Consider the following 15854-nt stretch of genomic DNA (forward strand, 5'->3'; position numbering starts at 1 on the left):
TGTTGTGTTCATTTCTATGCTGGTCAGGAAAACAAACAACTATATTTTAAAAGCTTGTAAATAGAGAGGTGGTTGTTTCTTGCAGGTCTCTGAAGTATCGGTGGAAACTGAATGTGTGTACTGTCTCAGAGCAGAGATTCCTGCATTTGAGATAATTAATGAGCAGTGTGGAAATAGAGACTGTTTATTAGGAGATTATTAGTGACCAACAACATATTAGCAAATGAGCTGTGTGTGTACTAGCCTTTTCTTAAACTTTTCCCTGTGTGAGTCATAATGGTAGCACACTTCCCAGAGTCGTCTAGTTTGTGCTGTTACCTGTGTCATGCAGTCAGACAGGTGAAAAAATGCCAGTCTCAGTCCTAGGTCAGCAGTAGTGTTGGTGTTAGTATCTTGACATTTCTGGTAATGCTGGCAAAATGCTTTAAGGAGAGTGTTTACTGCAAGGCTTTACACTACAATTCTGTGCATCTCTTGTCCTGCTGTTTTGGTAGGAAAGCTGAAGTAGATGTGCTGAAGGAAATGGTGGGATTTCTTAGAGAGGAATTAAAAATCTTTCCACGCATGTTGGCTCATTGTTTGGTTTTGCTGTTATTTGTTTTGCTTTTGAATTTCCTTGGTTAAAAGACATATGTAGTAATAGCAGATTAAAGAGGACTGCAATTTTTTTTATCCCTGCAAGAGCTTTGATTGTGCTTTCCTAGAAGTTGGATGAAAATCTATTTTATCCAATGCCTGTGAATATTCTGGCTTATGTTGAAACTGTTAGCCCAGCAGTTTGGTTTTGAAGGGACAGGTTCAACTTTCAGTTTGTTGTGTTTTACACTTATTATGGGAATTCGTTTGGGGGAAAAATTGCTGCATAATATTGAAAACCTCACTGAGATAAGGACATCTTGTACAAGTATCCTGTTACTTAAAGGGCACTGAATGTTCGTAGTACTAAATAGAATTTCTAAACAGATGGTCATAATTAACATAAAATACATCCACAGATAGAGTCTATTTGGTGTTCTAGTAATTATTTCAATGGTCCGATACTTTAGCATTAATTAAACTGTAGCACAGCCAACAATGGAATTGCAGTAGTTACCGAATTCAAACATGGAGGGAAGATCTCGGCTTCCTCAAAACAATTACCTTTTTTCCGTCATTGGAGAAAAAAATAATAGAATGTTAAACATGTAATTAAAACATTTGTGTATTGGCATTTCTAACAAGCTGCTAGGAGAAGCTTGTTCATAGCCTTGAAGTGAACTAACTGGTCTCTAGGTTGCATAGAAAGTCAACATCATTGCACATTGCAGCAAAGGGTGGGGCTGTTTAGCTCTTAGATGAAGCTGTGAATTTAAATCTTCATGACGAAAGCTTGAATGTAAACGGTTTCAATGAACTTCTTAGGCCTGTTATCTTTTTCAAGAACGCAAGTTATATAAGATGGGATGTCTTTCAGAACAATTTCTACAAATCCAGATTTTTCTTTGGAATACAATTTTGTAAATGATTTGCATGGCACTACTGCACAGAGTGAGATGTTTCAAAAGAAAAGACTTAGTAGCAAGCCAGCTGAAGTTATTGCTTGCTTTATTGTAAGTTTTGTCCTAAATACCTGGATTTTCCACACATCAGAGATTTTCTCGCTGTGAGTTCATGGAAGTGGAGTTGCATTGTTCTGTAAGGTAGAGATGTGAAAAGCAAAACTGAATACAGCAGACTCTGCCCTTGTGTGCTCCGGTGGGTTCCTGGGAGAAAAGTGGGAAGTAACACAAGAGAGTAATAAAACTAAAAACTAATCTCTCGTTCTTTTTGTGTTTTCTTATGATTCCTAACTTTTGTTAATTGATTTGTCTTTTACAGAAAGAGAAAATGTCTTTTAAAAAAAAAAAAGCAAAGCTATGTTTAGTTTGGTGTCTGAGTAAGATCTACAGAAGGAAGGCATTGTTCTACTTCAGTTCAAATGGAAATAACATTTTAACTCCCCCCTTCCCCGCTAACAAAAAAAAAAAAAAAAAAAAATTGTGTCCTCTCCCCACCCCAGGCCCATTCTACAGCCAGGGAGTGCTTTCAGGGTTTTGAAAACTTGAGGTTAGATGAGACAGTGTGAGAGATGGTTATTGTGATTCACGCCTTTACGTTTTCTGTGCCAATAAATGTCTTCCTCTTCCTACGCTAAAGGTGTATTTAATCCTGTGAGAAGAACTGTAATGCTATTTATTGTGCATAGGTTCGACTTCAACTTACAGTAGTCTGCATTAATTCAGTTCATGAGCCTTTTTTGGTACAATTATTAAACTAACAGAAAGTTGAGTTTTTTGAGTACTTTGACATAAGGATTTGGTTTTATTCTGTAAAATGTTGAAATGGTGGGGTTTTTTTAATTAAAAATAATTCTAAATTACCAGAAAGCATGTTTTAAATACTCTGTTATTCACTTACAGCTGCCAAAACATAGTACAGTGAAATAATGGTCTGCTAGCCTGCTAAACAAGTGTCCAGCTTCCACAATGCCTGTGCAGGCAGCTCAGTGGACAGAATTTCTGTCCTGCCCAATCTGCTACAACGAGTTTGATGAGAATGTGCACAAACCCATCAGCTTAGGTTGCTCTCACACTGTCTGTAAGACCTGCCTGAACAAGCTTCATCGCAAGGCATGTCCTTTCGACCAGACTGCCATCAATACAGACATCGATGTGCTTCCTGTAAACTTTGCACTCCTCCAGTTAGTTGGAGCCCAGGTATGATTTAAGCAGCTCTTTGTTTTGCCACTTTGTGTTATTACTGTTTACATGCCAGTTGCAATACGCATGCTGATCTTTTACCCTCGTTATAGTCTAAAAAAAAAAATGGTCAGACTTTAACTTTGTAATATTTAGAGGTCCATACATACTCTAAAAGCAACCACACCATTTTCAGGACCATCCTCATAAAATGAAAACGTGTTCTAGTTGGAACCTGAATTCTGGTTTAAAAAGGCTCTTGAACTGTGACTGGAGAAAAATACCCATTAGGAAATAGATAGTTATCTGTCACAATTGTCATTAGAAAACTGAACCTGCAGATTGCACTGATTCATCATACTCTTGCAATGAATCTCCTTTCTACATGTCACATGTTCGAAAGTAGCTAGCTGTTCAACCAAGTTTCAGAAGCGTGTGTGTGTGTGTAAAATTTTTTTTAAAATATGCATGATGATTGCTTTTCAGTTGCGTTTTCAGACACTGGCTAATCAGGCCAGGAATGTTCCCTGTGCTGTCTCGTAGCAGTGGTAAAACAGCGATTATATAATCAGTACTGTGCTTTATGGAGACTAAATAAGTCTGTTCACCTTATGCTGATTCATATGCTTTCTTATATTACTCTTGCTATAACACCTGGGTGATGCAGTAAGAAGATGCTTTTTACTTTGCTTTTTAATGTCTTATCACATGCCTTGACACAGCTATTTGTAATAATACTGTCTATGTCAAAGTGGTTTGTTTCTCAAGTTCACATGTTCCTTTCATTTTTTTATTTCTAAGTTTGTGTCAAATCTCTGCCTTGATCTTACAACGTTCATTTTCCTGGTCTCCTAGCTTCTTGCAATGTCTTTCAAACAATTTAATGTATTGTGACTAATACTCCCTGTATTTTCATTGCCTGACCTTGTTACTCTACTTGGAGTTCTTTTCCACCAAGTTTGCTAGTTCTTCTCTTTACAGATTTCAGCATGCCCAAATTACGCTTAAATTATTTTTTTAACTTTGCTTTTGATTTTTTCATATTATTTTCTTGCCAGTTAATTTTGTCTCTCTGTAGTAAATCATGCTGATCTTGTACACTGATCGTCCTCTCAAGTGATGTGTTCTTAATTCACCTTTTAAGTAGGTTCTCATTAGACCTTGGTTATTGTTTTCTATCCTACTTTTTTTCTTAATGTGTTGAGTACTAACAAAAATAATCTTTCATCACCCTGATCCTCATCATGTGTCCTGTTTGTTTTTCTTTATTATATTCTACATACCTTGGGTGGCTCCTGTCTTTCACTTCTCTAAAAAGCAGTGTACATCTGCAGTGTTATGTAATTAATAGTAGTGATGTTGGTACCATCATAGGCATATCATATAGGTCAGCTGGGTATGTATAATTCTTCTCCCTCCTCCTCCCCCTTGCATTTTCTTAGGTACCTGATCATCAGACAGTAAAGTTGAGTAACGTAGGAGAGAACAAACATTATGAAGTAGCAAAGAAATGTGTTGAGGATTTGGCACTCTACTTAAAGCCATTAAGTGGAGGAAAAGGTGAGTCTACTGAACAGTGGAATTTTGATGTAGCTTACTTTTAACAGCATTGTGTTTTCAGCACTGATTTTAGATGTCAATGGGATAATCCTCTAATTTTTGTAATAAAATGTCCCTTATGTCTTTAAAAGCTTATTTACACCTGTGGCACTTGATTATTTTTTTTAAAAGTTTACAAAATAGTTTTTTTATTTAATAATATTACCTTGGGGCTAACTTTGTACTAAAAGCTGAACTTCCCTCAAAGGATGGGTTTGTCAGTTTAAGACTTTCATTAAAATTCTGTTTGATAATGAATTACAGAGTTGCCTAAGAGAAGGGAAGATACCTGTGACTAGTATCCAAGTCCTAGAGAAAGACACATGCTATTAGACACTTTTTTTTGTCTTATTCAGATAAATGTCTGATTAGAAGCAATAGTTTGCCTTTTCTCTCTTTCTTTGAAGGTGTTGCAAGCTTGAATCAGAGTGCACTGAGCCGTCCAATGCAAAGGAAGCTTGTGACACTGGTGAATTGTCAGCTGGTGGAGGAAGAGGGTCGGGTTAGAGCTATGAGGGCAGCTCGATCACTGGGAGAGAGAACTGTTACAGAACTGATCTTGCAGCACCAAAATCCTCAGCAGCTTTCTGCCAATCTTTGGGCTGCTGTCAGGGCACGAGGATGCCAGTTTCTAGGACCAGGTAAGGTACCCATAGAATCTGCAACAGTGTATATTTAGCTGTACCTTAACAATACAATCTTTGGAAATTTCTTCTGTTCAGTTGAAGATGTAATTACTTCCGGTTTTCAACTTCTTGCCAGGAAGAAAGGAGAAGGAAAGAAAACTTAGACAAGTTAGTAAAATCTGCTGTTTTAAAGTTTGGGTTGATTTTTTTCCTCATCCGCCCCCCCCCTTATTAACTTCTTCAAAATTGTGAGGAACTATTTCAAAAAGTCCTGGCAAAGAAGGGTAAATAAGCATGCTTTCTGCACAGTTTGTAATGCAGTGTAACTGTTAACACAAGTTGGTTGTACTGCTCCCTGTGATTAGAATTGGATAGGAAACTGCAAATGCTCTGTTGTTCATACTTTAGCTGCAAATACAATCAGCCTAACTTTAGTTGCAGCATACTTTAATTTTAAAATTTATAATGATCACGTTTATATCTTTGATAGAAACAGCAAATTCCTAGTTAAGAATGCTGCTGAAGCAAGCACAGAAATGAGAAGGAAATTCTGTTTAAACTGGAAGTAATTCTCTTGATTCCAATAACTGATGATAGCATTCCTGTACTGTTCCCATATTTATTTTATACAGTTTCATGGTGTAGCATTGATGAGATGTCCAAAATGACAAAGGCTACAAGACTGCATAGTGGAGAAAAGTATAAAAACTGTACTACTGATGTGTTTATTACTGAAAATTAGTCTTAGCTCTTTAAGTTTGCTGTGCTTAGAGTGCTTTGAAGTACTTCTTCTAAACTAGCAAATTTCTTAAAATGTTTACAAAGCTTTTTTTATTATGGTTAGTGAAATAAAAAGTAATAAGGAATTACATTCAAGATGATTCAGATGCTCCTACTTACCGTGTTAATACATGATAGCCTTGCTGTTTTCTGGCAATATATTTCACTTCCTGTCTTTCATTTTTGTGTGTTAAAGCTATGCAAGAGGAGGCACTGAAACTTGTATTACTGGCACTGGAAGATGGCTCTGCACTCTCAAGAAAAGTTCTGGTACTTTTTGTTGTGCAAAGGCTAGAACCAAGATTTCCTCAGGCCTCTAAAACAAGCATTGGTCATGTTGTGCAGCTACTGTATAGAGCATCATGCTTTAAGGTAAAATACCAATATTTGAAGCTTGTTACTGTGAACTAGTGCAGCTCCAGAAAACCCAATCTAGGATTAGTACCTTTCACCTGTAAAATGTTACATAAATTCAGTTTCCACACATTTAAATAGTGTAGACTATAAGATTTTTATCTAGAACTGTCATGAAGTAATTGTTTGATATTTAAAATTCCCTGCAAAAGGAATAAATGATCACATGTGGAATTAAGCCGGAATAGATTCTGAAATTACTGCCCTCATTATTAACTGCCCGTCATCTGGAAATTATCTCCCCTGAAAGAGGCATGAAACTTGACTCTGTAGGCACTCCTAGCCTGCTTCAGGTGAAGTATTTTAATATAATCACTTCTGACTTTATTTAGATTGATAAGAGTTGACCATGGCCAGACATGCCACACTGGCCTGGATGCTCTCAAAGCTTAGAATCCAATCCCAGCATTCTAAAGAAAACTTTTGGAGTACTGTAGTCCTGGGAACAACACCAGGCATGAGAGAGGGACACCATACACCGAGAGTGCTCTCAGCCTGAACTCCAACATTGTGTTCCCACACATTTGTCACTCTCTCTCCGTTTTCTTTTGTGTGTATCTAGCTGCCTTGCACTGAAGAGGTCCTTTATTTTTAATATGTAGGGGTGGGTTGTTTAAACTGAATATTCCCAACTCTCTATATCTGGAGAAGAATGAAAAGTTAATTCCATGGGTCTTTTCTTCTTTTTGAATCGCAGTTAAAAACATGATTATCACATCATCACTAAACTAAACATTAAAATAATGACACCGGTTGCTCTCCTTTATGACAAATGTCTTCTGTAACCTAAGAGTTTTACTTAACATTTATAGTGGGCTCTAGGTTAAATATTCTGTTCTTTAAATGTCAGTATCTTAAAATTTTTCTTCCTTTTTATTAAAGTCATTTCTAGAGACTTTCCTGTTTCTTTAAGTCATCTTTTAATATTGCATAGCAAAAACTACTAGTGGAACTACTAAATATCTAACTATGTCCTGTGACTTAAGCAAATCTGATTGCTTTCCTAGTTGGAAGTAGTGAGTTGGTATAGTTTTGCACCTGTGATCCTGTAAAAACTTCAAGAGCTGGCATTTCTGCCTGTGCACTGCTAGCTAAGTGGATGAATACGTGGAAGAAAACAAAGTATATGCTAAATATAAAAAAGCAATACTGTTGTGATTTGTGCTGTGTAACTTTTTTTTCTGATGGACTTGGAGATTTTTTTTGTTAAAGGAGGAGTATTTAACTATTACAATTTATTAGGTCACTAAAAGGGATGAAGATTCTTCTCTGATGCAACTTAAAGAAGAGTTTCGGAGTTACGAGGCTTTGCGGAGAGAACATGATGCCCAAATTGTTCACATTGCCATGGAAGCAGGACTTCGAATATCACCAGAACAATGGTCTTCCCTTCTTTATGGTGACTTGGCACATAAATCACACATGCAATCCATTATTGACAAGGTTCGTCAAAGGGATGATTTTAGTATCTTTGCAGGATTAGATTTGACTATTAAACGTTATAATAAAAATCCAAGAACCACTTGAGTTAACTTTTTGTCTTTAGTCATATCAAATATTAATTAAAACTAGAATGAAGGTGTTTTCCCCACTGTAGTGTATTCTTTATATGAAGACATTTTGGTTTTCAGTAGTTCAAGGCTAATTCCCTTTCTTGTGTCTTATGATGAAGCTTCATAGGGCAGATTCTGAGCTGAGAAATAAAATTTTTCTCCACTGATACTCTCTATATGCCATCTGAAGACACTACATTGTGTTTAGGAAGCAGTGTAATGTAAATCTTTTTAAGATTAGTAGTTCACAGTTGTAAGATGCAGCACGCTAACGCTCACTTTGTTTTCAGCTCCAATCTCCGGAATCTTTTGCAAAGAGTGTACAAGAATTGACAATTGTCTTGCAGCGCACAGGGGATCCTGCAAATTTAAACAGGCTGAGGCCTCATTTAGAGCTCCTGGCAAACATAGATCCAAATCCAGGTATGCAAATGAAGCTTTTTAAACATTTCTTGATATTTTTCGTATCTAGCAAAGTCAATTATTAAGATGATAACCTGCATTCCTGGCTTAAAAATTCCCATTAATTAACATAGTATGTCATAAACTCTTCAGGCTCTCTGAATTCTGTCCTAGTACTTGGTGTTTTGAAGTACTAGAAGAGTTGCCTCTTATTTATGATACTGCTGGAAATATTGACAGAATGACAGGCCTGCTTTTAATAATTTTAGATGCAGCATCTCCAACATGGGAGCAGCTGGAAAATGCAATGGTGGCTGTAAAGACTGTGGTACATGGACTGGTGGATTTCATTCAGAATTACAGTAGAAAAGGCCATGAAACTCCACAGGTAACTATATTCGATCGTTGCATTATATGTCTTAATGTACATATACTGAAAGATGCAACTTTGAAAAATTACTATTGATTTGAAATATTTATAGCCTTTTCTGTGGAATAATTGATGATACTGTTATTTATTGGATTCAGATTTTTAGAACTTAATGTTTCTGAATATGGAATGCAGCAGAGCTTGCTGTAGTGAGATCCATACAATGGCATAGTAGCCCATCAGCAAGAAATTTTCTTAGTTTTCTGATTAAAGGTGCAAAATGTAAAAACATATCGTGGATGCATTTTGTGTATTTTAAGCCTATTTTTATGTAAATGTCTGTAAGATTGTAAGAGGAATGTCTTGTGTGTTTTGTTGTTTTTTTTTTAAAGCCACAACCAAATAGCAAATATAAAACAAGTATGTGCCGAGACCTTCGACAGCAAGGGGGATGTCCAAGAGGAACAAACTGTACATTTGCTCATTCTCAGGAAGAGCTTGAAAAGTGAGTGTGGGAGACTTTTTTTTTTTCTTCTCCTTTTTAATTTAAATCCAAGCAATCTCCATAGAATTTTGGAAACAGTTTCTTCTATACATTTATTCATTCAGAAGGATTTGTGAATCTCTTGAAGTGACAACTCTTTACATGAAATTGAAGGTACAGTAAAGCAATGTCTGCAAACTAATTCCAGTTTTATTTTTTCTTTTACCCCATATGAAGTTAAGATTTCCTTTCCTGGAACTGAGTCTAGGCTCAGTGTCTGTGAGGGATTGGTTATATCACCTACAAGAGAGAGAATGTTAATTGCATTTTAATTGATTATGGAATAAAGCGAGTTATTTGAACAGTATGTAACATCTGCATTCTTGAAGCTCTTTTCACCGAAATCCATTTTCAAAGAACTGCAGAAGTGGATCTTCTACAAGGAGAGGTGATCTTTGGATACAAGGAAGACATTGATGTTCTATTTGCAGATTGTTGAAAATAAGCACCAGTTTTTGAAGTCTTGTAATTTTTGGATATCGTGTTCTTCTCAATCCCTTCCTTTTGCTAGTTTTACAAATACATTAAACTTCACAATAAGCACTTCTAAAATCGTCTGTCTTTTGTGTGTGTTTGTACATGTGTTTGTTCATAGGTATCGCTTGAGGAACAAAAAAATCAGTGCAACAGTGAGAACATTCCCCCTTCTAAATAAAGTTGGCGTAAATAGCACCGTCTCAACCACAACAGGAAACGTGATTTCTGTCATAGGAAGCCCTGAGGCAACAGGGAAGATGGTGCCAAGTACTAATGGAATAGCTAATCTAGAAAGTGGTGTTCCCCAGTTGATACCTCGCTGTGCGGACACCTCCTTGAGAGGTTTGGAGAACACCAAGAAAGGAGGGAAGACTGGAGCCAATGGCCAGAATGTTTCTGGATCCCCTACAGAATCACTACCTGAAAAGTAGGTAACTTTTTTTTTCATAAAGATAACCAAGTACAACATTTTGCTTTTAGATTATCATGGAGTTTGTGGATGGCAAACAATAGAAACCAAGAAGGGCGCACATAGTGTGTACTTCCTTAATAATACTGGAAACCTTCTAGTTTGGGGGTTTTCCCTTAAAAATTTTTAGATGCTTCTCCAGGAAGCACTGAGCCTCTGAAATTTTTGAAGCCTTTGTCTTTACCAGAATACACTTACAAGTGGCATGTAAGCTTCTGGATACGTACCAAAACATTTATATCCACTTTTGAGCTCTCTTAAGAGAAAGTCTAAGATGTAGTAGTAGTAGTATCAGTTTGGGGTATGAAAAACAAAATTCCAGAGGAAATGACATGGCCCAAATTTCCACATTACATGGGAGTGTACATGAAGAGATGACTCACTGAAATAAGTAAAGATCTGCTTAATTATTTCTTGGTAATCCTTTTCAGTAAAATTGGTTCTCCACCCAAGACTCCTGTAAGCCAGGCAGCAGCTACCTCAGCTGGTCCTCCTAATATTGGAACAGAAGTTAATTCTGTGCCTCCAAAATCCAGCCCGTTTGTTCCTAGAGTACCTGTCTACCCTCCACATTCTGATAATGTTCAATATTTCCAAGATCCCAGGACTCAGCTGTCATATGAAGTTCCACAGTACCCGCAGACAGGTGAGTGAGATGAGCACTGAATCAAAAATAGCTCTGAACTTTTCTCTAGATAAGCCTGAATGCTGAGAAGTAACTTTTATCTCAGTTTTGTGGATTTATTTTTTTTTTTAAATATCAGCCAAATCTTCACTTAATGGAATACTAATCTGGTCTGTTGCTGAGTATGGGGGGGGACTTGTAGTTTGCTCCCAGTGTTGGTGGTTCTTGTCTTTGTGTGCTGTTTGTTATGCAACTGGTACCTCAGCATCCAGAAGAGCTCGAACCTCAAGGTCTTTCATCTACTTCTTCCTTTGTTAGCATTTAATTGCATTTATTTAGGCTGGCTCACCTCATGCCCTGTCCGTGAGGGTATCCATAGAAAGGATTCAGACCCAGAGGCATAACTTGCTTCTACTGTGAGACTTAAACATCTTTGTGCTTGCTGAAATGTTTTTGAAAGGTTTCAGTCATCTTTTTAGGTTGCAGTGTGCGTGTTTATATTCAAGCAAACAATTAGATGTTACAGCGTCGGGTCATTCAGAAGGTCTCAAAACAGAAGGTAGAGGTGTTCAAACAGTCCTCTCCAAAGAAAAAAGAATAAGCCAAGTGTGAAGTGTTTATTTATGGACCTTTGGAATTACTGTTTTTTTAGCAATATAGCTTTTTATTTTGGAGATAACTATTTTGACTTCCTATATAAGGAAGTGCTTAAGATGCTGTCTTTGCAGTTACATAGTTATACCATAGTACATAGGAGCAACGTCAGAGAAACTCCATTTTCCAAATTGGGTCAAGGTGGTAAAGCATCAGCACTACATCTGCAAATATGGTTGTCATACATGAAATTATGTTCCATAGAAAAATGATAGGATCAGTAACAGGTTTGTACAGTGTGACTCTTCATTTTCTAAAGGTACTTATCAACACTGTTTACAGTTTTAGAAGGTGTAAAATTCTGGGTCATTTGTGGTTACATTAAATATGCCTTTTTCCAATTTTTAAGGATATTATCCACCACCTCCAACAGTACCAGCTGGTGTGGCTCCCTGTGTTCCTCGCTTTGTGAGGTCCAATAATGTTCCAGAATCCTCCCTCCCACCTGCTTCCGTGCCATATGCCGATCATTACAGTACATTTCCCCCTCGAGATCGACTGAATTCTCCTTACCAACCTCCTCCTCCGCAGCCGTATGGACCAGTTCCTCCTGTCCCTTCTGGAATGTATGCTCCAGTTTATGACAGCAGGCGCATCTGGCGCCCACAGATGTACCCACGAGATGATATTATTAGGAGCAATTCTTTACCTCCCATGGATGTGATGCACTCATCTGTCTATCAGACATCATTACGTGAGAGATACAACTCTTTGGATGGGTATTACTCTGTGGCTTGTCAACCTCCAAACGAACAGAGGACTGTGCCTTTACCAAGGGTAAGTGAGAGCCAGAAGGGGAAGGATGTAGTCTTGGTTTTGAAGGTCATTACTGAAAAGTTGGTAAATAATTAGCATAGACCTCTTCTGTTTATTTGGGGTTACAGTGATCAAGACTTGTGACCTGGACAAAGTTCTTGTTTTGTTTTTAACCTTAATAAAATGGGCTTGTAAAATAGACCACTCTAATCTGCATTAGGACCAGAGTCCCTCTGCCTCTTTAATTCCCATGCATGTTGCTTGAACTAATTACACATTTAAGATTGGAGTTGCCATACATGGGCCAGGTTCTCCTGCAAATCCTTGTGAAATTTTTCTAGTGATATCAGTGGAAGGTTACAGACCCAGGGGAATTTGGGGGTCCAAGTGTGTCCCCTGCAAGCATCTGCCTTCTGATTAGAGTATGATAGGATATACAGTCCTATATTTATTATTGCTAGGAGCCTTGTGGTCATTTGAAGACTGGTTATGACGAGCAATTGAGACGGAAGCCGGAGCAATGGGCGCAGTACCACACACAGAAAACTCCTCTGGTATCATCAACCCTTCCTATGGCAACACCATCTCCAACACCACCTTCTCCTCTCTTCAGTGTAGATTTCAGCACAGAGGTGGGAAGCCAAAGTACTTCTGTATTTTCCCTTCCTGTTTCTGTAAGATGCCATTTAATATTTCTAGTCAAGCTTTTCTACCTACCATCTATTGTTCATAGAATTAATTTAATCTTCCAGCAAAAGGAAAGTAATATCTAATAATGAATGCATTCAATTTGATATCAAGGCAACGCTAAACATGATTGTGGAAAAAAGGTCAAGAAGTGAAGTGATTCAATTTACCCTCACTAAAGGAAATTTAATTTTATTGAACTAGCTTTGTGAACCTCCAGGTTTTTGTGTAGGGAACAACAGTTGTTTTCCATTAAGAAGGATCTTTTATACTCCAAAGGGCACTATGACATGATGTGTAGAGTGAATCAAGCTGCAAATACTTGTCAAGTCTCAGAGAATACATACCCCTTAAAAGTGGCAAAAGGCATTGGTAGAACATTGTGTACTTATGTGAGAAGTTCTGTAAACAAGAATGGAAACTCAACAAATAGGAATAGTGTGCTTTTGAAGGAAAAAAAAAAACTAACTTGTGAAATTTATTTTCTGTATGTGTAAATTAAATGGATCCAAGAAACTGGATTGAGAACCACTGTGCCAAGCACTCTTTGCTGTGGTTTGACAGTTCTGTTGATGATATCTGAGGTGTTAGACTCTGATTATTCGGAAAAGGTCTTGTAAGGTAGGTGTACCTGAAGTCCCTTATGGGTGCATTCAAGATAGATCAGGATTTAGTCCTTTTCATCCAGGTTGGAGAGTTCCAAGTCATACTTCTATCTGCCACTGGCTTATACATTAAAGGAAAATGCATGGCTTCCTCTCAATTTAATTAGTGCAGGTATTTGGCTGAAGAAACCTGCCATTAACATAGTGGCACTGATTTCAGTCTCTTGTCTTGGCAGACCAGGCAGTTCTTCATAGTGGCAAAGCTTGCCCTTCTTTGACAGCTGTCAGCTGCACTGATTTAAAATTTGACAGGACAGGTTATGTTGTCCCTAAGTCAAGTCTTGAATATGGCTAGAACTCCTTGATTGACTTTTGAGATAATTTAATTAAATAGCAGTAAATGTCTTTTCTGATTTTAAGACTGTATTCCCTGTTTTTATTATTCACTGCTTATTTATTCCCTTTTCTATAGTTCTCAGAGAGTGTCAGTGATTTGAGTGGAACTAAATTTGAGGAAGACCATCTCTCTCACTATTCACCGTGGTCTTGTGGCACTATTGGCTCTTGTATAAATGCTATCGACTCAGAGCCCAAGGATGTGATTGCCAATTCAAATGCCGTGTTAATGGTAGGGGTTTTCTGCATGTTATCTCATTAGTGTAATGATACTTACATGCTGAAGTGTCTTTGGTTTGGTTAAAAAAGCCTTTTTTTTTTTTTCTTTTTTAAAGTTGATAGCTTCTATTATTAGTATTTTAAAGTAGGTCTGCCCATTTGAAGTTGTTTGGATTATCATTTCCCAGTTTTGTAAATAAACAATGTATTCAGTGACAGAATGTAGTGCCATGAATAAAACTCTCAGATGTCTGAAACAGCTATTTTAATAACAGATCTCTGTAAGTCAAACTTGTAGCCAAAATATTTTGAGTGGGTGGTCTGTAAACTGATAAGAATGAATTAATTTTAAATGTGTTCTGTGATTATTAGAGTGGGATAAAAATTTTTGACTTCTTAATTTAGTTTGTATCTCTTCAGAGTTCTTTATATAAATGTATATGTGTACACATACATCCTTACAATTTCTGAGGCATCTAAAATAGTCTCAGAATATGTTGTAGTGGCAGGTTTGACTGGTTAATACAGGGTCATTGTGGCCAGTTCAGAGCAGGTGTTTCCATTGCAGAAATACATTTCCTATTTGGCTTAAGTGCAGTAGTCCATTGTGTATGAATGAATCGCTGGCCTTTTCAGGATCCTAAGATTTGTTACGTTGCCATTGTTTCAGAAAATCGTTCCTTTGAAGTTAATCCCAAGAGCAAAAATACACTCGCAGAGAAAAGTTGAAATACTGTGGACCCAGGATGATCAACATGAACTTAACTTGGCTGCTTTGTACTCTCAGAGAATCTGTATGAAGTATTTTGCTAGACTACCCCTCTTACTTGGTTGGAAGGCACATTATCCTCTAATAGTTTAATGGCAACATAAATAAATATGAAAATGAAATACAACTTATTTTTTATCACCCAATTCCCATGAGAGGAAAAAAAAGCTAACTGAAAGACTTTAGGGATCAAAAAGTACATAGTCTGAATCACAGAATACAGCCTACCTCTGGAGGGGTAGGAGCTCATGCTTTTTGGAGACTTTCTGCTATATAGTGTAGCAGGCTACCTTTGTGTTCTATGAAACAAGTGTAACCAAATCTCATCCCAAGCCTTCTTTTATACTGCCTCCTTCAAGTATAGGAAAGGGTTCTGAAGGACCTTAAGCATACTGGAACTTCTTCTGCCTGGAAATACAAGCTTGGAAAAGCAAAATTACTTCTACTAGCAGTGGCAACAGCTTTCTTGTGGTCAGTTTGCCATTAAAGGGCAATAGTTAAATCACTGAGGCCCATCTTGGCTCTCTAGTTGGACAGATTATCAGCATTGTATTTAGCAACAATAATCAGAAGGTTATTGGGAAGCTGAAGAATCTGAGTAACCTCAAATGAGTCCATGTATCTTCTATTTCCTAAATGTGTAGGATTTGGACAGCGGGGATGTTAAAAGGAGAGTGCATTTATTTGAAACTCAGAGAAGGGCAAAGGAAGAAGATCCTATAATCCCATTTAGTGATGGACCGATCATCTCCAAGTGGGGTGCAATCTCCAGGTCATCTCGCACGGGTTATCACACGACAGATCCTATTCAGGCCACTGCTTCCCAAGGAAGTGCTACTAAGCCCATCAGTGTATCAGGTACAAGTACAGGCTTCGTATGACAATATAGCATACATCATGAGCATTTCATCTTGTTCATGCTTACTACAGCAGTGAAGATGCAAAGAGCTAAAATACCTGTATATCCTACTTTAAGAACAGATAAGATAATGGTATCTTAATTTATTACAGATTATGTCCCTTATGTCAATGCTGTCGACTCAAGATGGAGCGCCTATGGCTCAGATTCTACTTCATCAGCACGTTATGTGGAACGGTATGGACTTTTTTTCTGTGTTCTGTTAAAAGCATTTTCTATAGCTTGCTGTTCTTCAAAATCCAGAATGTGGGGGGAAAAAATCTGGAACTATTA

General features: G+C 37.4%; 1 protein-coding gene and 1 non-coding gene across 12 annotated transcripts in view; both read left to right on the top strand.

Annotated features, from left to right (window-relative positions):
• Window positions 1-15854, top strand: part of RC3H2 (ring finger and CCCH-type domains 2) — a 33104-nt gene that overhangs the window by 6088 nt on the left and 11162 nt on the right. For 8 of the 11 annotated variants that reach the window (XR_008239403.1, XM_052815653.1, XM_052815654.1 and 5 more), the window contains exons 2-16: window positions 2439-2735; window positions 4160-4277; window positions 4724-4957; window positions 5919-6094; window positions 7379-7579; window positions 7980-8112; window positions 8361-8479; window positions 8854-8966; window positions 9601-9909; window positions 10383-10597; window positions 11580-12007; window positions 12448-12660; window positions 13751-13906; window positions 15307-15520; window positions 15674-15758. Coding sequence is in view for 10 of the 11 variants with exons in the window: in XM_052815653.1 (XP_052671613.1) it covers window positions 2505-2735; window positions 4160-4277; window positions 4724-4957; window positions 5919-6094; window positions 7379-7579; window positions 7980-8112; window positions 8361-8479; window positions 8854-8966; window positions 9601-9909; window positions 10383-10597; window positions 11580-12007; window positions 12448-12660; window positions 13751-13906; window positions 15307-15520; window positions 15674-15758 (2945 nt within the window). In the remaining variant the exon portion in view is untranslated. The remainder of the gene's footprint in view (window positions 1-2438; window positions 2736-4159; window positions 4278-4723; window positions 4958-5918; window positions 6095-7378; window positions 7580-7979; window positions 8113-8360; window positions 8480-8853; window positions 8967-9600; window positions 9910-10382; window positions 10598-11579; window positions 12008-12447; window positions 12661-13750; window positions 13907-15306; window positions 15521-15673; window positions 15759-15854) is intronic. The other 3 variants (XM_052815651.1, XM_052815659.1, XM_052815658.1) reach the window with 2 other exon arrangements.
• On the top strand, window positions 7779-7893 carry LOC128154862 (small nucleolar RNA SNORD90). The gene has a single exon (XR_008239453.1). It is a non-coding gene; the product is annotated as a small nucleolar RNA SNORD90 (small nucleolar RNA).

The sequence above is a fragment of the Harpia harpyja genome, chromosome 19 (assembly GCF_026419915.1).
Source record: "Harpia harpyja isolate bHarHar1 chromosome 19, bHarHar1 primary haplotype, whole genome shotgun sequence".
NCBI lineage: Eukaryota > Metazoa > Chordata > Aves > Accipitriformes > Accipitridae > Harpia > Harpia harpyja.